At 40.4% G+C, this 21075-nt stretch overlaps 1 protein-coding gene across 1 annotated transcript; it reads left to right on the forward strand.

Annotated features, from left to right (window-relative positions):
* The first annotated feature begins 8522 nt into the window (after positions 1 to 8522).
* olfml3a (olfactomedin-like 3a) lies at positions 8523 to 16582 on the forward strand. Its single transcript, XM_080469947.1, has 3 exons — positions 8523 to 8930; positions 11591 to 11900; positions 15211 to 16582. The coding sequence occupies exons 1-3, from the start codon at positions 8820 to 8822 to the stop codon at positions 15993 to 15995; spliced, it is 1206 nt and encodes a 401-aa protein (XP_080326073.1). The 5' UTR covers positions 8523 to 8819; the 3' UTR covers positions 15996 to 16582.
* Positions 16583 to 21075: the final 4493 nt, after the last annotated feature.

Below are 21075 nucleotides of genomic sequence, written 5' to 3' on the forward strand. Positions count from 1 at the left end.
TACCTTAAGTCCTGTAATCAGTTATAATTCAGATGTACTTTTTATGCATCTTTGTGCTACCACTCTGACATTTTGGAATAACAGTTTAATCAGCTCCACAGAGGGAAAAAATAATCAGTATTTCACAATATTTAATTTGAAAGCAAGAGATTTCTTCTTTTTTTGTTTCCCGTTCAATTGGCCGAGGACCTCACATATACCCGTAGGTTGCATTCATATCCTCTTGGAGATGATCATGTATTAAAAAGCTTTATGATACTTTATGATGGCTCTGATAACTGCTCCAAATTTCTTTGTGTTTATTGTCTCATGGATTAAAGTACACCCACACAGATGAACAGCATACCAACAGCATGTTTGATAACCACTCGGCTCTCACTGTGCTTTAAAAAGCTGGGTTATCGATGAAGGTGAACATTTGCCTAGAATCCAACTGACGTCCTGCCCCAACCCACTCTCCTTAAGCCTTCACTGAACAGCCCTGAGTATGGAGGCCAAAACAGCCACACCTCCTCACAGCAGCGCTCCGATTGGTCCGCTCTCTGGGTACAAAAGGGGGATCCTTATTAAAAACTGCAATATATTTTGGATGAGGGAACTAATAAAAACCAAGTGACTGATGTATAAACACACAATATATACAGGTCACGTTTAAGTAGAAAGTAACTAAATGCAGTTCATTAGCCATTTGACACAAGTAATCATTGTTAAATTGATTATAAGGATGATTAGGGTAATGTTGAAACCATGTCCAGGTCACCTAACCACTGCTAAGCCCAAATCTTCCAATGTTTATGTTGAAATTAAGAAAATGTCCACATCAATAAAATGTTTGATATACTCCAAGTATAAATCCTGCATTAATAGCTTCAAAATTATTAAAGAAAAAGGACAAATAATATTTAGAGGTAATTTAGTACTTTTCTATCATTTCAATGCAGGAATTCTATAAATTCATACAATATATTTTCTAAAAAGGAAAAGAATGAATGCACGCAAGAGAATAAACTGGTATCACATAAGGTGATGATGATAAGTTATTAAAAAAACAAACATGTACTCCGGGAATTTTCAGCTTTGTTGATGGTAAGTGCTGCAAACTTTTCATCTAAATAACGAGGACAAACTTGTATCTGAACAATCAAAAAGACTTATTAGAAATATTAGTGATTTGTAGAGACTTTCATTTATACCCAGTTCAAAAATACACTACACTACACTGGATTTTGGAAACCCACTCATGGGCCAACACATTTTTGTTTAACCTGTCTTTGTATGCCTCATATTGTTCTATTTCATTTCATTTCACAATGTTTACATCCAGTTTATATGCTATTTGAATATTATGCTATTAATATATTTTCTTTTCTTACAATATCCCCTGGTGCAAAATACTGTGTACAAAGAATGCAGACGTTTCCAAAATTATATCTTATTATGTCTTATTGTGACATTTCAGATTTACCTTCATGATGTGACTTTGATGCAACTACTATGGTCCCTGTCCTCACTGTACTCATGAGGAAATTCAACTTTCCCTATTGTGAAACAGTGAAATCTTAGGTAAAACAGTAAACCATTTTTCAAAAAATCAAGTCAATGCTTTATACTATGCAGGGTGATTCTGCAGAACAAATTGGACCATCTGGTGGGCCAATTGTGGCCCCCGCGTTCCATATGTTTAGCACCCCCGCATCAGTTTAATATTTCTCTTTTCACGCCAAGCTTTTTTCTTTTTTCTACATAAAGACAAATGCTGCCATCTAGTGGATCCATCTGCAAAGTAACCGTGCATGGCAGGGTGTTAGGTGAAGCTTGCCAGGGGACACATCTGTCTTCTTTCCTTTGAATAAATCATATTAACAAGACCCACCCTAAACAAATGTCTGTGCTACAGATGCACCCTTTCATCGCACACCAGCCCCGAGCTAAAAAGGTTATGAGCCTGCAATATGCCGATGCTTAGGAGGACATAATGAATCCTGAACGATGTTTTGCCCTTTGATCACATCACAGCACTCAGTGGTGCAATTAAGCTGGTAATTAATAATAGATGAAAAATCCTCATTGAGTGGCAGGAAGTATAGGAGGTATGCTTCGAAACGATTCAGCACAATGGGGAGTTAAAAAAAAAAGAAAAGAAAAGAAAAGGCTAAAGCTGTTATTACTTTCACCAATGAGAAAAGTATGATTGAACAGTGAACAGAAACCCTGGGGCATTAAAACACACACACACACACACACACACACACACACACACACACACACACACACACACACACACACACACACACACACACACACACACACACACACACACACACACACACACACACACAGTTGTACTGTTGTTGCCCCAGACGGGCGATGTATTACAGATTAGATCAAAACTCCAGTTTCTACGTTTCCATTCTAAAAGCAGCCAATCGACACTTTCTTATCAAAAGGAGGGGTTGTGGTTCATTTCAGGACTTGTGGAGATGATAGTGAGCAGCAGACCAATCAACTCAAAATGGAGATTAGACAGAAGTCATGCTGCCGGAGGATCTGGCAGCGGCTCCTAATCCAACTTTGATGATGCAGCAACAAGCTGCAACAACTTTGCGGTCTGTTTCCTGAAGTGCACACAGCAGCCTTCATGGTTCACAGATCAGGCCAGCTGCTGCAGAGGGAGAAGAAGGGCCAAAGCCTGCAGGGGTGACCATGATGCCGTGCAATGATTGGACCCCCCTGTGCCTCCCACAAGCAACCGCTGAGAAATGCAAAATAACAACAAAAAGGTCAAAAACGATCAGAGATGCACAAAGTGAAAGTCAGAACAAATGCAAAGACATGCTAAACAATGTCACAGAGACAACAGCCAGCAAAAACAGAATTATAAGGTTTTTTTCTGTCTGTTTTGACTGCTTATTCCCCCACCGATGCACTTTTAAAGGTTTCATGGTATTTTATTGGGTTTTACACTAGATATTTTCATGTCCCACATTTTTTTTTTACAGATACAAATTCCTTTCTAATTTATAAACAGCCACTCCTAGAATACAAATGTCACTCTGCTTTTAACATGTCTAAATTTTAAACATTTGAAGTAGGAGCTTGAAATTGTGCATAAATGTTGGTAAAACATCAACAAAAACAAACAGACAAACAAGAAGAAACATTAATGTCAACATATTTCCCCAAAACTTCCAACACATGCAAAACACCCAGAGAAAGAGACACAGAGTAGCTATGAAGAAATACAAAACAACTGCAAAACGAAAATATTGCATAACAAGCTACACTAAAATAAAGACTTCAAAGAAACAAACAATGACGATCAATAAATCTAGAAAACCTATTGTTTGACCATCCATTCCTCCAAGATGCACAAAGTCTAAATGAGAATCAAAACGACTGCAAAGAATTCAAACTGAGGCTTAAGACTCAAATGCAAACTAAAAATAGGCAAAATTTTCAACAAAAAATGCAGCAAAAAGACACTATAGATGACTTAAATACAGAGACAAATGAGATATAGCCAAAATTTTCAAAATATTTCAAAACTTATGCAAAACATGAAGAAGAGAAAGAAATCCAATCCAGAAAGACACAGAATGACTGCAAGGCAGCGCAAAGCAACGACACACCACCACAGTCATAGTAATGCACAATGACCAAAATGAAAGTCAAAATATCTCCAAAAGGAAAAAAAATTAAAAGGACCAAAGCCAACTAAAAATAAAAGGCTCACATTATCAACAAATGTCTGCAACACGACCACAAAAAGACACAGAATGAAGACAAGCAGCCAACAGCGAATCTTCCCACACAATTCCAAAGCAAAGCAAAAGACATAAAAACACCAAACACACAAAAAAAATGCAATAGAAATTCAAGGAAATACAAATTACAAATGAATATACAAAATGCATATATACAAAATACACATACACACATATACACATATACAAAATAACTCCAAAGAGACAAATACTGAATAAAGAAATGGATATAAATACAAGAGATACAACATAATTATGAAGAGATTGAAAATACCAGCTGATAAATGCAAAAGTAACTAGAATAGATAAAAAAAAAAGACAACGATACGATACATAAGGGATAGACAGCGTCAATAAAAAGCAAAACTAAGATCTAACAAAAAAAACCACAAAATAATCACAAACGGCATTAGTAAATCAGATCAGTAAATATTCATACAATAACAACGCAGCTTCAAAAAGACAGTAAATCTGAAGCATTAATCAGAATCTTTTACTATCAATCTTTATTCCAGTTGCTGCTGTACTCTTTGTTATATTTATTTTTGCTGAAAGTCTGGAATGGGACTCATTTGAGATCAATTCAAAAGTCGTGAAAACCGACCACGGGGGTCAAAGGTCGCATGTTGCCGTCAGTAGCTGTGTAATCAAACCGTCACGCGCTGATGCTCCTGCAGTGAGGATAATCTATGATATACACGCTGTTTGCTCGCATCAGAGAAGCGCCGCCTCCCTCCACGTAGCAGCGATGTGGGATCGACTTTCTGTCAGATTGCGAGGGGACCGCCAAGCTCGCGCCGATACGGCAAATCAAGCATGAACCACTGAAGCCGTAAATGTTTTAATCTTATTTTAGGGTGCAAATGCACTACTGCAAATGTGTTATTCTTCTTTTCCTTTAAATCACTACCCTTTGGTACAAGCTCAGGGGATTGCTTTTAATATCTTAAAGTTAGGTCTGCTGGCAGAGCTCTTGTTTATACATATTTCCAGCACCTCTTTCAGCCCGCGGCTGAGGTGAAAACAGCCGATTCCAGTGCATTAACCATTTACATGAAAGCCCACCCATTCATCCGTCTTCTATAATGCTTTATCCACCTCAAGGTCAGGGGGCTCTGGAGCTGATCCCAGCAGAGTGGGAGTGAAAGTGCAAGTCACATCCTGGATATGGAGTTCGTCCCTCACAGCACGTTTTGGTCATTTTCCACTTCATCACAAGACCAGCGATCTATTCATCTTCTTCATCATCTTCTTATCCAAACGGAGGTCACAAGAACGTGAGGCAGAGACAGAGAGAGTTGCACAATCAACAAGACTTTATTTAAAGTTGCTGGAAAAACCAAACATGAGCGTTTCTAACTTGTGGCCATTGTGAAAAGCCAAACTCGCACAGGGAGAACATACAATTTGAACACAGTTGTTTGGGATCATTTAATATTTCAGGTTGTAGTTTTGTGCAAATGAATATTGAAGCTTTGACTTGAACCAGGAATATTGTCAACGTGAGACATGAATGCTAACCACTGCAGCACAGTGAAGCCTTGTGAAAAACACCTTACAAAAAGAAATCTGTAGTATTAATCATTAATCCTTATTTGTAATTCAGTTCAGTAATATGAACGATATTATAAGGATGCTGTAGTGGTTGGCACTCTCTGGTAACACCAAGAGGAGCCCAGTTCGAGTCTGACTTGCTCTTCCTGTGTGTTTGTCAATTCCACAACAGGAAAAACGTAAAGATATTCATGTTTGGATTTGTTATTAAAGTGCGTGTGAGATTGCGCCCGTCCAGGTCAGAATGTGGCCATTGCTGTCCAACCCTAAGTGGAATAAATCCAGTGATATCTTGATACACATTTATGACTGTTTTCCCACAACAAGGTAACAAAGAAAAAAAACGAAGAAAAAAACCCCACACACATCGTAAGTACTCCTTTCATCTCCTATTTAACTGCAGAGTGCAGATGGGAGAACAACAGCGTTTCCCTTTGGCGAACAATATTTTTGCCATAAAATGTACAACATGTGGCATTTTTAGTTAATGTATTGAATTTGATGAGGACATACCCAAAGGCAGAAAATCTGGTCCAGAAAACACCATAAAGTTTTTTTTTTTTGTTTCCAAGAAAAAGTATGTTACTTAAACATGTGACTGAATATAAACACTCCTCTCTGATTCTCCTTAACATCTGTTTGGATCGTCACATTTATCTTCAACGCTCTCTAAACAGGTCTTCGTGGGTTTTCTTCACTATTATAAAAAAAACAAAAACAAACAAAAAGACGAGGCTTGACACAATTTAGTTGAACGACTTAACTCCCCCAGACGAGGCCTGATTTCACCCCAGGATTAACAAGACCTGCAGGCTTTTTGGAGACATGGTTTCAGACGAGTCAGCTTTGGTGCTGATTACAAATATTTAATGTCACTACACTGAGAATCAAATACTAGTTAGTTACTCTTGTTGTGACAAATTGGCCTTTGATTATGCTTTGCTGTACATGAGCTTACCTTTTTTAGCACCGTGTCATCCCGGACTATTTTCTCCTTGAGCTGCTGTAGGTTTAGACTGCTGGGAGGCCTTCTTTAATGTACTAAACTTTTTCCTCTCTTCCTGTAGGATTTCTGCAAGTGAAGCAGTAAATTAGTAATCTGCGTCTCCTGGCCCATCAGGTGGATTACAAGCCTTCTGATGTTCGCTTGTTTGTTGCTCTTTGTCACTGTTTTCCTCTCTTACCATCCTGAAACTCAAACCTGTACAGCAGAAAATGGCTGCCACGTCGGGGTCTGGATCCACAGGGGTTTCTTCCCAGGGATGTTTTTCTGTTGTCTACTGCTCATGTGGGATTGTCGCGGTCTTATATGGTGAAAGTGCCATGTAATGGCTATGGTGTAATTGCTTCTCTGTGAATAGAACTGAATTGCTTTCCACGGTCTGACAGCCTGTACATTGATTTAATTTCGTCCACTACTCTTTTCTTTTTTCTTTGCGTGAGATTCCAGTTTAAGAAATGTTTGTCTTTTACTGAGGTGAGCAGATGAAACTCTCGCCGTCACTCCACCTGCCTGTGTGTGATTTTTAAAAGGGCAAATTTGATTATTAGCCCCATTTTCTTTTGGCTAAAGTTCAGTGTCGTTTTTTTGGATTAGCATCTCTTTTAGTTCCTGGTATTCAGAAGTCACAGGATCCCAATGCTGTGTCGAGCCCGCCTTCACTCCCACACTACCTCACATGTGAATGTCACTGATAAGAGGAAATGATGGAAAAAGCTCCGCTGAGATTCTGCTTCATGATTGGATCCTATCTGCAGATTTGTCAGCCGTGCATTCAAGCTGCAAATCTTTGACAATCCCAAAGACGCTTCCCTGAATGTCCCAGGAGGTCAGATAAAAAGCAGTTTGAGGCCACTTCTCCTTTTGTGATACGCCGCATTCTCCTGTGTGAATGGTGAAGATGATTAATTGGGGATTCGTGGGGACGTTCGTGGTCAGCGAGGATGCTCGCAAAAGGCCGTGGCGAAGATAACATGCCTCACGCCGGCGTGCCTCGGGCGGCTGCCTTGAATTCTGACACCGTGCAGAGGAAGTTCATGGTTTCCTCGCTGCTGATGCCACTTTCTGACCTCAACATCTGCAGCCTCAGCAGAAGCACAGATTCATTAGTAAAGGCTGCAATTTTCCAGTAGTCAACTGCTCAGTTTAGGTGAACCTGACTCCACTGCAGCCTCAAAAATCTGCTCGTTTTCTTGTCCGCCTCACTTTCGGACATGCTGTTGACGCGGAGGCACTTTCCTGCTACGACACGATTGTAAAGAGTGGTTGTCCTTGTTTCTCTCGCCTTTCATCCAGCCTCCTGACATCTGTCATCAACAAGACATTTCTGTCCACCGGAAAACACTCACTGTTTTCTGTTCCCTACATTCAACTCTGGACACTCTTATGAAGAGTCACTGGGGCATCTTTCTGGACTGAGTGAAGCGAAGTTCACAGGTTTGAATCCCACCACTGTGGGTCCCTGAGCATGAGCCTTGACCCCCGTCAACTCCCCACACGTTGCACTGTGGCTCCTAGAATAGGAAGTAAAGGTTAACTATGAAGGGTTAAATGCAGAGAAGGAATTGTATGAATAAATATGTTCTTTGTTTGTTTGTTTCTAGTAACAGTGACGCGTCGGCATCATAAACAGTAGCTCAACTTCACCAGGCCTGTCGGTAGTTCATTTCATTTCAGCTGCTTTGTTGCTGGTTCTTCTCACTGTATTTAGCTCTTAAATTCGATTCTTAACACAAAAGAATACCGTGAAGATTTTGGAGCATCTTGTTCTAAGTAACTTCATCTGAATCAGTGGCGAGGAACAGATTTCTTCAATTATCTTGTTGACTTCAGATTTGGTAACTTTGGTAACTTCGTTTTATAGAAAGATCTCGTCACTGTAATGAAAATCCAATTGTGGGGCAGTTTGATTAAAAAAAACAAACCCAAAACAACAAAAAACATTCCTCTCGTAATGATGTGCTCATGTTTTCATAGATGCTGTGATCATAAGGTTTTACTTCCACAATATGATTTTAAGCTTATTTGAACAAGGTCAAAGCCCGGAGTGTTGTGCACATGTGTGTCTTCCAAACGAGCGTTTGGGGATGATCTGTTTGTGCCATAACCGAGACAGTGCGTCGAAGAACATGTGCAACAAGCACACACACACACACACACACACACGGGCACAAAGTGAGCGCAGCACATTTTGAGGATAGAGAGGTTTAGAGGCACAAGGCTCCTCCCTGAGAGTTTGTGAAAACATTCCAGCAAAGTGAGAGCGGTCAAAGAATTGGAAACTCTCAGAGCGGCCTCTTAACTCTCTCTATCCTTCTCACCTTTTTTTTTTTTTTTTTTTTTTCTTGCACGTGTGGTTTCAGCACAGTCGTCCACGGCACAGCACCAGCTTGCAGGCTGAGGACGGTTCTGCTGAGGGACACATCAGAGGAATCCTCAGGTTTCCATCTTTCAAGTCCGGACGGACAAAGAAACTCAACTGTCTCATTGATCGGCTCACAATGAAGCCGCTGTTTGTCCTGCTCCTTTCCGCTGCTTGGACTCTCAGTGGAGCTCAGCATTACTACCAGGGGCTGATGGATTATTTAGAGAACAGATTGTTGGCTATCGAGGTAAGAAGCAAACCCTTTAAATGCACTTTTAACAGCAGCAAAGATTTCTTGGTAGTTGCTGGGCATTACTGATATCACCTCCTCCTCCTTTGATTTGAATTTAATGTCTTAACTAATGCAAAACAATTAATGCAATCTCTGCGCAGCTCATCAACTTTGCAGGGGCCTCCGGGGAAATGTCAGCTGATGCATGCCGAGCTTCTCACACGGCTTCTGGTTAACAACACCACCAATTTTCAAAAGACAGTGACACACCAGTAATGAGTACAAGCTTAACCTTTGCTGCGGCAGCATCAAACATCAGAGAAAAGATGTGTTCTGCAAAGGTAGTGTGAAGGTGCATTACAACAACAAGGCCTCAAGAAAAGAAATGAAATTACTTTTTTTTTCTTTTTCTTTTTTTAATGGGTTTGAAAAACAAAGGCTGTAAGACAGCATGCTGAATCAGTGTGATGCAAGACAGCGAGCAAACTTTGTGTAAAGTGAGACTTTTTCAGGATGAAATGCAAGAGGATTATACATCTGCTTACCGCAGGGAGTCTTTTAAGTAATTCCTGTAATGTTTTCTTTTTGGAGGACAGGCTTAGATGTTGCGTTTTCATCCGCCGCGACTGCAAATGCAAAAATGACATTATTAAAACTGTTACAAGCAATGAAATGAATTGACTGTTTACAGTTAAATCCCTCTCACTTGGACCCCCTGTGGCTTCCCTCCAATCTCGGCACCAATATCCTGCCTCACCACCTGCAACTGACATGAGCGTGGCAATTCATCAGCAAGCTTTCATTGAACTTTCATTTCCATTTGACCACAGGCTCCCTCAGCAAGCAGAGAGGGAAAATGAAACTGAAGCAGAGGAGCCATCGGTTATTCCACCTCGCTCTGTATAACTCACCTGTCATCCTCGTCCTGTCAGTCACTACGCCGCAAATCACGCTTCTTTTGATTGAAGAGGGGACATTTAATCTTGTAATATTTGCTCGAGTCGGAAATGAGATGATCAATGTGGCCTCACCGCAGCTCTTTGAGGCAAAACCACGCTAATCAGACAAAATGACAGCATGCGGATGTTTGGCTTGGCAAAGACACAAATCAGGGAGGAATGAGGGGTAAAAAAAGGTTTTAGTGGGGCATTATACTACATAAACCAACATAAGAGTTCCTTGCTTCGTCTACTAAAGCCCTGTACATATAACAACTCATTACAAGCGCCTGGCTCCCCATGACTTCTATTAGCAGACCTCATTAAAAGAGAGTTTCGGTGAATTTTCCGTGAAAATATGTGAACCTCTCATTTGAATACTGTTTGGGCATGAGCTGTTTTTCACAGTAAATCACACGCAAACGACATGCAAAATAAAACTGCAATCTATTTTCATGTGCAGTGTGCAATTTAACCTGTTTTATGTACAATCTTAGTACATCTGGAGCTCAGCTGGATACAAAACAAGTTTTCCTATAGATGTACAGGTTCAGCAATCTGTGGCTCTGGAGCCTCATGGGGCTTTTCAGCCCTTCTGCAGTGACCCCCTGCAGCGCAGACAAAATGACATAGGAATACAAATTATTTTGAAAGATTTATTTGAAATTTGGGTGAGGTTAGATAAAAGATATTTCAAATAAACTATGCATCGCCTCTGGTTACTTTCTCAGACATTGGGAAGCTATCCTTGAATGAATGAAGAAAAAAGTCTCAAAACACTTGAAAATATTTTCAGCTACACTTTTTTTTTTTCAAAGGGGCTGCTTTTTCTTGACACACTTATTCTTTTCTTTTAATTATTGTTATATAAAATAGTATTTTGAAGGTTGCCAAAATGCTTCTGTCAATAAATAATTTTATAGCATTTTGTCACATGCTTTACAGACAATCTTAATCATCAATAGAGCATTCTTAAAATACAGATTTTATTGAATTTTATATATATATATATATATATATACATACACACACATCACTTTATGGCCTTTTAAAAGGAGTTTAAAAATCTATTTTAGGTTAAATCTGTTAAACTGACTAATTTCCAAAGTTTTGGTTGTTATTTCTTTCTGTATTTAGGTGAAGGGTTATTGAACTTATCAAAAACATGTATATATTGATCAACTTGAACAGAACTTTGCAAATTCATTGAGCACTTTTTTCAGATTATAAAAAAACACTTGGGTCAAAATAAATTGGAAGATTTCAGGAAATATGGCCACTCGACCAATTGCAATCACTTGTTAACTTTGTTGGCTCGGACAACCGGTACATGATAACTCCATCACATTTATAAAACTCACTGAAGAGCATCGGCATCACATTTCCAGTTATCATTCCAACAAATGCCTTTTACGACTCATTTTCACACTCCAGTCTTCATTCATGTTTATAATAATCGCCATCTCACAATACAACAAGGAGGAGGCGATGGGGCCCTGCAGCCCCACATCTATATGATTGATTAAAACTGACAACAGACATTATGTTGGGATGCTGTTATTCAAATTAACATGGCAGCTCGTATCGAGTTAAATAAAAATACTATGAAAGCTGCACCGAGTGTCTGACTGTCAGAGACACAGTGGAAACCCCTCCATGAAATGTCTTTCCTGGTGAGGCAGTATGAGTAAAACTCATTTCACAGTCCTTTGTAACATCTCTCTCTGGATTTCATAGGATGGCATGCTACTGTGGCACGAGCAGTCTCATCGCCATCACACCGAGATGAAGGACCTGAAAAAGCTGGCCGCTGAGGCCGTGGACACGCTGAAGACCCACCACAGCTCCCTGACCAAGAACCTGGAGGGAGCCGCGGCGCGAGTGGACCGCTTGGAGCGGGAGATGGACTTTGTGGAGAGCCAGAATTCCCCGCGGGCCTGCGCGAACAGGGCCGACAAGGTGGTGGAGCAGGGGGCCTGGGGGCTGCAGGAGGGCCGAGGGGAGGCTGAGGAAGAGGCGTGGGAGGAGATTTCCTCCACAGTCTCTGGTGAGCTACAAGGAAGTGCATGCAGACTTGAGCCAAACGCTTTAGGCTGACTTTGATCTTTTCAGTTTCATTCACGGCTGGGTCTTGGCACGGTCAGAAGCTATAGGATCCATAGTACGTATGATCCGTATAGTTACTGTGACACATCCCACCAACTCCCCTCCTTTCTGCTGAGCTGCTGTCTTGGAACAGCCGTGCCACTGGAAAATGGGAAACAAACACGTTGCTGTTACAAGTCATTTAACGGAGCGCTTTGACTCAGTGTGCAGTCATGTTTTCCAGCAGCTATGAGGCTTTATGCAACGCGTTTATTTCTGCAGCGCGTCAACCCACCCCACCCCACCCCCTGAGCTGTTTGAGCTCAGCATTTGTCACAATAATCTCCCGATCCCAAGGCGAGCTGCCACAAACAATGCCGAGATACATTTGCAGCACTGAGTCACTTACTCAGGTAATACACAAACTTCCTAAGACGTGATGGGAAAACTTGTCAACTTGTGTTAATTCCTCGGTGGGTAGAGGCACCATTTAGCTGGATGATGCACATAAGCATCTAATTTTACCGTCTCTAAAACGTAAATTCATCATGGTAGGTTGTTAACCGTTTATTGGATTGGATGTGATTTACTAACACCCTAGATTGTGCTTTCATTTTGCAAAATTCTTCAGGTGATTTACTAAGTTTATTTTTCAGGGACCATGTACAAAAACGATAATCTTACATAAAGATGCTTCGTACCAGATTCTAGCCGGAGACAGTTTCCATCTGCAGTCCCTGGGATTGCACACTGAGTGACATTAAGACAAAACAGGAGTATTCAAATGAAGATTTTCTGTGCTTCAGGAGGTTTTGGCACAAGAATGATCTGCTAGAAACCAAGAAAAAAGCTAAATAGTTGACGATATGTCAAAAGGTAAAGGTTTGAGCGAAGACAAAGAGAAAATGTTAGTATAAAGTTCAGTGAATAAAAATTGTGGGGAGCCAGGGGAGGAAATGCCTCTCAAAACAATAACATTAGCATCTCTGAAAACATTTTCATTATTTATGATTGTGTCAGAGGTTGTACGTCGTAGAGTAAAGCAACAAATTTACATTGTTCCATACACACTACTAAATTGACATACGTGTGTGTTATTGATGCATCTTCCATCAGAAGGTCAGCTTTAACATGGATGCACAATAACACGTTACCACGTATGCTAACTTCATAATATTGTCATATTTCTTCCAATCAAACACTCGTAAATTAACAATCACAAATCTGAAATCGCAGAGTGTGGTTTCATAGTCCTTCTTTGCTGTCTGCTTGGTGTTTCTTGTTGCGAGAAGTTTTTAATAAGGGTTTTTCGGTCTTATAACAATTTGTATTTATTATTAGGTTGTTTTATTTATTAATTTCTTTTTTCTATACTGTATTTGGCATGACATTATACTGCATATTAGATTATAGTTTACTGCAGGCTTGGGCCTATATTTTCTAATTCATTTTGATTATTTGATTATTTTAAGTAAATCCTGAAAGTCACAAAGTTTAATCTTGGTCTATTTTAACACATATTTGATCAATATATCAATCAATGATTAAAAAATCAGCCAAACAACTTGAAAACTTAAAAAAAGATTTCAAGTGTTACTAGAACCCGCTCAAAACTTAAGTGCCATTCAAGCGCAGGATCGTCTGGTCTGTCAAATACAAAGAGAGCTGGCCTCTGTTGGTTTTTCATGTGTAATCTGTGCTTCTTCATGGAGGAGGGACAGGAAACTGGCCTGAGGTCAGCAACTTAACTCTCCGAGCTCATGTTCTGCCTGCACAAAGTGCTCCATTGTGAATGTCCGTGAAATGACCCAGAACGAACTTCACCGCATTGTAGGGACCCAATTCATGTCTGTGTGCGCAATGTTAATTTAGCTCCTGGGCACATTCGTGTGTGGGAGGAAGGAGGAGGAGAAGACAGAAACGATGCATGGGATTAGTTTTCCTTTTTTTTTTCTTCTTCTCCAAACAGAAGCATCTTCATGTTGCACTCATGCTCTCGCTCATTATGACTCCGTGTCCTATTTCCTCCTGAATGGTTTGAATTTTATCTGAATTTGGAGTGCCGGGCAGCAGGCAGCAATGTGTTTTCCTCAGAGTCGCATTTCATCAGCGCCAAGGCAGCTTACTGAAAACCTGCAAATGGAACTAATTGTGACGCGAGATGGAAATCTCATTTAATTACTATAATCAACCTCTCATTTGTGAAACACTGCAGTCATCCGGCCATAATTTTCCAGGTGATATGAAGTAATGGGGTGTTGGGATTCAGCTTTTTGTCAGTATTTAGCAACTAATTATACATTTTCTTCAATTGTTTTCTCTAAACCAGATTAGGAGAGTTTTATGTGTTTCATTCTTTTTATATATTCCTGCACCATAGAAATTTTTCATACATTAAATGTATTTTCATTGTTATCTATACTTAATGGAATATTTAATGACATCAACTTAGCCTTTAAAGTTGTGGTGGGAGAGTCTGCTTTATTGATATTGAATTAAAAGCAGACTTGATTGAACCCTGAATCCTGATGTACACAGTTTTAAGTTTTGTCTTTCTTCCGGCGTTTCTTGATCCTGTTATGTATTTCTTGTCATGTCTTGCTCAATTCTCTCCAGTTCATTGATTCATCTTGTGCACTGCTATCCTGTGAAATTTCTGTGAATTTCATTTCCCTTTGTTGCCAGAACTTTACAGATTAGTCTCTGTCCCACCTGCCATTTTCCCCATCTCTTTCCTTCATGGGTACGTGTTTGGCTGTGCTCTTCGTTTTTGTTGTTCATCCCCACCAATGACGGTTTCAGGTGTTCATGGTTTGCCCCTTATTATGCCGATAACAAAGTTGCATCTTTCCCACTTATGATTATACACCTGAAAGCTCCCATCAAAGTGTGAACTTCCAAGTGGAAATCAGTGACTATTTGGAGAATCTGCAAAATTCATCAACTTTCAACATGGCAGCGTTTCCACGTTGACATGAGAAATATTCCCTACTGATGCCCAATTTTGTAAACCTATTAATGTGATAACATTTGAGGGAATTGTCAACTATTGTCCATCATCCTAAAATGAAAAAGAATCGATTTTTAGCTGCGTTTGAAGTAAAAAAAAAAAAAAGTCAAATTGAATATCCATATTTGAATGTAATTTAAGGTCAGCAGTCTGGAACAGATAGCACTGGAGTTCTTATTTGGTCTATTCTGCTAAAACTATTTTTCTTTCTGGTTGCATATAAATACTATTTCTTTTCCCCCCACTATTTCGTTCCCTCTAGACTGTGTGGAAATCATGTCTGGCATCAGATCAGTGAAGATCCTGAAGCGAGTGGGCAGTCCCAAGGGAATGTGGACCAGAGACCCCAGATCGTCCAAGGTGTATGTCTTCAACGGCACATCAGGAGATACCGTCTACCAGTTCAACTCTGTTCGGGACTTTTCGGGGTCTCCTGGTGTGGAAAGCAGCAAAAGCATCAGGCTTCCCTCGGAGTGGAGCGGGCCTGGCAGTGCTGTTTATAACGGCTATCTATACTATGTAAAACAAGAGGCTGATCCAGACGTTCAGGTGGTCAAATATGACCTGCTCACTGGCTTGGAGACAGAAACGGCCATGTTTCCTGTGGAGAGCCAGGCTACGGTTTATGACCTCAACCCAGAGACGGTTGCGGACCTCGCAGCTGATGATGAGGGTCTCTGGCTCCTGTATGCTCCCAGCGACAGTGAACCAAACATCAGCCTGGCAAAGATGGACGCTGCCACACTCGATATAGAGCAAATCTGGGACACCCGGTGCCCACGGGAGAATGCAGAGGCTGCTTTTGTCGTGTGCGGGACTGTCTATGTCGTCTACAACACTCGCCTGGCCAGTCGCTCCCGGGTCCAATGTGTGTTTGACGTCAACGACGTGGTGATCAGCGAGGAGGCTCCACTTCTCTACTTCCCCAGGAGGTATGGCGCCCACGCCAGCCTGAAATACAACCCTGAGGAGAAGCAGCTTTACGGGTGGGATGATGGCTACCAAATCATTTACAGACTGACCATGAAGAGGAAACTCCTGGCTTAACAGCAGAGGAGCAGTGTCAGATTTCCCAAAGGCAAGGATTGAAAAATAAAAGCATTTCCATTTTTCAACATGTACCTTCACTTATTTAAACCGGTGTGTGCAGCAGTTGGCCACGTCGCACCTCTCTAATGTTAGAACAATAAGAAAATATGCAGATCTGCACATATATCATATTTAATGTGTTGCACTCCCAAAAAGGCTCGACTCCTTTTCCTTCGTTTGGCAACATTATTTGCCCCGGAGCTGGATATTTTTTTTGATTTTTTTTCTCTCCACAGCAGCCGGCAACACGAGTTCCATTCATCACAAATCCACGTTCCACACACAACAACAGATTAGCGTTGTGCTGTCGCAATACTTTTAACTTTGTTTATTAAAGAAACATACAATATTTACAAATGAAACCAATATGTTTGTTAATTAAAAAAAACAATAACGTTTCCTATAATATTTCCAGGTCGTAACACATGTGTTGTTGGGTGTTTCTCTAAAGTCTTTGTGTTACTGTTTGATTGTTGTTTTCTGTAAGTTGCTGCAATCAACAATTCTCATGTGAATAAAAACCATCATGAAGTTGTTGCTCCATCCATCCATCTATCCATTCATCTTCCACATTGCTTTAGTCAACTTAAATATGACAGGAAGTGGGATGAATGCCAATTTAGCAAAGACATGGTGCACTGTGGGCAAGTTCTCAGTCCCTCACAGGATAAACATAGAATGACAGACAATGACACAGTCACATCCAAACCTACGATCAACTTAGAAACACATAATATCCATGAGTACCTGGAGAAAACCCATACACACACAAGGATAACATGTTAATTCCACATAGAAAAGCCCCTAAGTTCAGAATCAAACCAATGGAAGGATATGCAGTTCTGCCCGACGTTCAGCCCTCATCCATCAATCCATCAATCTTCCACACCTACGTTATGTAACTTCGGACCCCGGTGGAGCCGATCCCGCCTGACGGTGAGTTAAGATGAAAGGTACAACAGAAAGAGAGAGACGGTCATTCTCACACCTATCTGCAACTGAGAGCTGCCAGTTTATCAAACATGCATGTCTGTGCGAGGATATAGTGCACCCTGAACAACAAACAAACGCGACAGCAGGGAGAACATGCAAATGCCTCAACCAGGGATTCAGACCAGGACTTTCACTGTGAGGCTGACCACTTCACCACTGTATTTTTATTTCTATTTTGGTAGACTAAAACCAATCCCAGGTTACCATGTGAGCAAAAGGCACATGAATGGTGACGAGGGTGAGAAAGTCTCCAAACAGAGGGGCTGCTGGGTGAAACAGGGGAAGCAGCCAAGGGAGTTTAGTTTGAGTCCTGTGTGCTGACCAAATACATTTGTTTCTGAGGATATGACATTGAATACAGTTGTTTGAAATGTAACCATGTTTTTGCTTGTACTTGTAATCGTGGCGCTATCTATTACTGTCGTGCTCCACTGGCAAAATGACTTCATATGTTCTTGAGGGATCAGGATCAGGACATATAACCAAAGCCAATGTCGTATCTTAATCTTCTCTATCATTTTGATATGTGGACATGCTTCCCCGACCGACTCAAAATGCAATTTGTTCAATGCTCTTTGTGTGGGTTTTTTTTTTTTTTTTTGGACAATATATTCCAACTGACCCGATGCTGCAGCTTGTTATCGCACCACTCTCCAGTATCTCTGCCAAAACAAGTACCCCCACAGAGGACACAGGGTGACCTGAGGAAGTGGCTTTGGAAAGGTGTCATAAATTAAGTAAGCTCAGAGTCAGATCATTAGGGACCGCGAGCCTCTGTGTTTGTTCTATTTCTGCTTTGAGATAAAACGGGCTTTGTGTTTCATCTGCTTCAATAAGAAGTACCTGTTGTGTTTTCTGTGCAGGCAGTGACTTCCTTTTTCAAGAAGTTCAAAAAGTACCATCAACTGAGGCTTCTTTTCATCACTTGCTCATCAAACAAATAGGCACGCGTGTCGGTTTCATCTTCACTTTGTAATGAACCGTTTTCTATTTCAGTGAGCGCCACCAAACTGCTAACTCTCACATATGCAAGAGTTTTAGAATAGTCAAGGTTAATTTGTATCTCCATTCACACTGGCATATGTTTTATGAGAATAAACAGAATTAGGGAAGCTTAAAATGAAGAGAGATGTTAAAACACACATTTCTAGGACTGTATAAAGTAAAGGCATGTAGGTTTTTTTTTCTTTGCTTTTGAAATCATGATGATCAACCATTTCTATTTTTTCAACAATGTTTTTCCAGAGATAAATACAAACAGAAGCCACATAATGTAAATATCAACTAATACAAAGAACAACATCATGGACTTCATCTTCACTTCTCATCAAGCAGAGGGCCCCACGAGGGAGATTCCAGCATTCACGTGGCATCAACATGTTGTCATTGCTGCAGACTGTGTCTAAATAAAGGAATTCCAGCAGTGATGATTGGCTAATATCCATCATTCCTGGGGGCTCCTTTCGGTCAGGGTCCATCAGGGTCCATCGCAACTGAATACTGTCATGGAGCCACTTGTCTCCATTGGCACATAATAGTTTTTCTTTGGCTCCGTGTTCATGTTAAGGTGAGAGAAAAGTGCACATTCCTCCCACCATCACGTCAATGTTGATTATGTTTTTTAATTTTCTTTTTGATATGTAAAGGAAATCCAATCAGGGTCATTTTGGATTGAAAAAGAAAAAAGATCTTATTGAATGCTTTGTTTTTGTGGAGAAAGGGACATTGAGGTGACCTGTGAGCTGATCACAGAGCTCTATCTGATGGAGCAGCCAATCAGGAGCATGGGGGATAAAAAGGCAAAAAAAACTGCAAACACAAGAGAAAAATCCTCCCAAACAGAGGCTGAGAGGAGAGGCCAGTTGTTAATTTGTAACACTGACGCTGCTGCTGACAGTAATAAATAAAAACATTTTCAATTTACTACTGAAGAATCCAGAATCTGGTTGTTTCACACTTCTACACTCACACGCCTGTGGCTTCATGCATCCATCTTCTATACTTCTTTAATCAGTTCAGGATTGTGTGGCAATGAAGCCAATCCCAGCGAACTACGGGCCAAAGCAGAGTCCACCCTGGCCATGTTCGCAAAACAGAATTCGTGAAGATTTAAACCATAAAATAAGTTTGAATATAAAACTACAAGTGTAACAGGTATGCCCGTTTTATGTAAAGATTTCCTGATTCCTCTGTAGTTATGATTTCTATTCTTCATAGTTCTCACTTCATTTGAATTATATTGGCAATTCTGCAGGTGAAGTAGTTTTAGTCATTGCATCATTAGAAGTGGGGATTTGCAGACCCTCCACCTCCACCTCCACCACCACCCCCCGCCCATCTCGTCCAACAAATCACACTGTGGATACAGCCGGAGATGACAAATTAAGATTGCTATTTTTTATTTATTTTTTAACCTGAAAATAGCATCATTATCATCGCAATACTTTGGCTTGTGACAGCCTCAGCTGGTAATTAGTAAATGTTATACTCAGGATGCAATTAGCTGGGGAGGATGGGTGGGGGTCAACCCTCCCACTGGCTGACAAATCCTCCCTTCTACTGGATTATTTTCATCACAAGGTGAGATTAAATCTACACAGAGTTTCGCTGGTGAGCATCATAATAAGAAAAACTGGCTGAACTCTGAAAAAAGAGACGTGACTTGTTCTTTTCTACTGTTCCTACATCAGATCCAGCACTGCTTTTCTTTAAACCTGAAAGATGCTGACAATCCGACTCAGACTTTACTTTTAACATTACTTCATTATTTTCATTATTCATTATTTCATACAGAAATGACTGTGCTGTATGTGGTGCTATGTAAATAAAGTTGAATCGACTTGAATTGAATTGCCTCCTATCGATATTTTAATTTATCATTGAAGGAGTTGTCCTACACAGTTTGTGTATTAATGGTGTTATCTTGTATTCTAATTATGAGAATGTTAATAAACATTATAAATGAATAAAAAAAAGAAGAAAGAAAATGTTGTTTCCATTTATTTCAAAGTAAATTTTCTGTGTATTTATTTTTGTGATCTATGGATTCAATAATTGTGTTTAAAAAAAAGTGCAATCTCTTCATTGCCTTGTGTTTAATATTTGAATAATTCTGAGTCTCCTGATATCAACTACTTGATTTATGTATTTATGGTTTACTATGAGCTTTAGTGTATTCTTCTGTGTATTTCTACTCCGGTGTATTTATGATATCGCTCTGTTTGAATAAATCCACCATGTTTACTGATAAAATTCTACCCTTTTTGCTGGATTTGGACTCATCTGGTTCTGTGTGTTCTATTATCACCTGACCTGCCTTTAATATTGATCAGACAGATACTTCAGTCTGACTGTAAAACTACAAATATGACTCATGTTGTGAGTTTCCATCATGTTTACACAGTCTGAACACTGTGAAACCTTTTTTAATCTGTTTTGTCTCATTAAAGGCATTATGTGGAGCTGGGAGCCTGTTGCTCCTTAGAGAGTCAGCATCTTCAATGTTGAGTAAACAGTACAAAGCGGAGTGTCTCATGCACAAGATGTTTTCATGCTATGAGGCAGCTTTGTAATCCTTTGATTTTAATTCTACTACATGATGGTTTAATTTTTTTTTTGTCCTTATTGATGTATGAGGTGAAGAGTTATCAGTAACTTAACTGCGTTTCTCTTATTGCAGTCATTAATTCCACTCACTAACTGAGCCTCCTGCCACCATCACATCTGCAGTGAGTGGCTTTACGTGTGTTTCCAGACTAAATACGAAGAAACACAACCACATGATACCAGTGCTGCGCTCCCTTCACTGGTTCCTTGTCTCAGCTGGAATACAGTTATATATCTGCCCTCTCACAGACCTGTGCATCCACAGTAACACCCCACCCCCCACCCCCACCCCCACCCCCCACCACCACCACAAGCTCAAGGAGCTGTTTACCACACACCCCACAATACGCGCCCTCTTCTTCCTCACCTCATCTCCACATCCCCCAACCAAACTCACTATTATGGGAGACTGAGACACTTCTGTTCAGTGGCTTCTGAG

The sequence above is a fragment of the Lipophrys pholis genome (genome assembly GCF_963383615.2).
Source record: "Lipophrys pholis genome assembly, chromosome: 8".
NCBI lineage: Eukaryota > Metazoa > Chordata > Actinopteri > Blenniiformes > Blenniidae > Lipophrys > Lipophrys pholis.

Excerpts from the sequence above, each read along its gene's own strand:
- olfml3a (XM_080469947.1), top strand. The coding sequence starts at position 8,820 with ATGAAGCCGCTGTTTGTCCTGCTCCTTTCCGCTGCTTGGACTCTCAGT. Across the intron at positions 8,931-11,590 it reads ACAGATTGTTGGCTATCGAG|GATGGCATGCTACTGTGGCA; the intron begins GTAAGAAGCAAA and ends TGGATTTCATAG. Across the intron at positions 11,901-15,210 it reads GATTTCCTCCACAGTCTCTG|ACTGTGTGGAAATCATGTCT; the intron begins GTGAGCTACAAG and ends CGTTCCCTCTAG.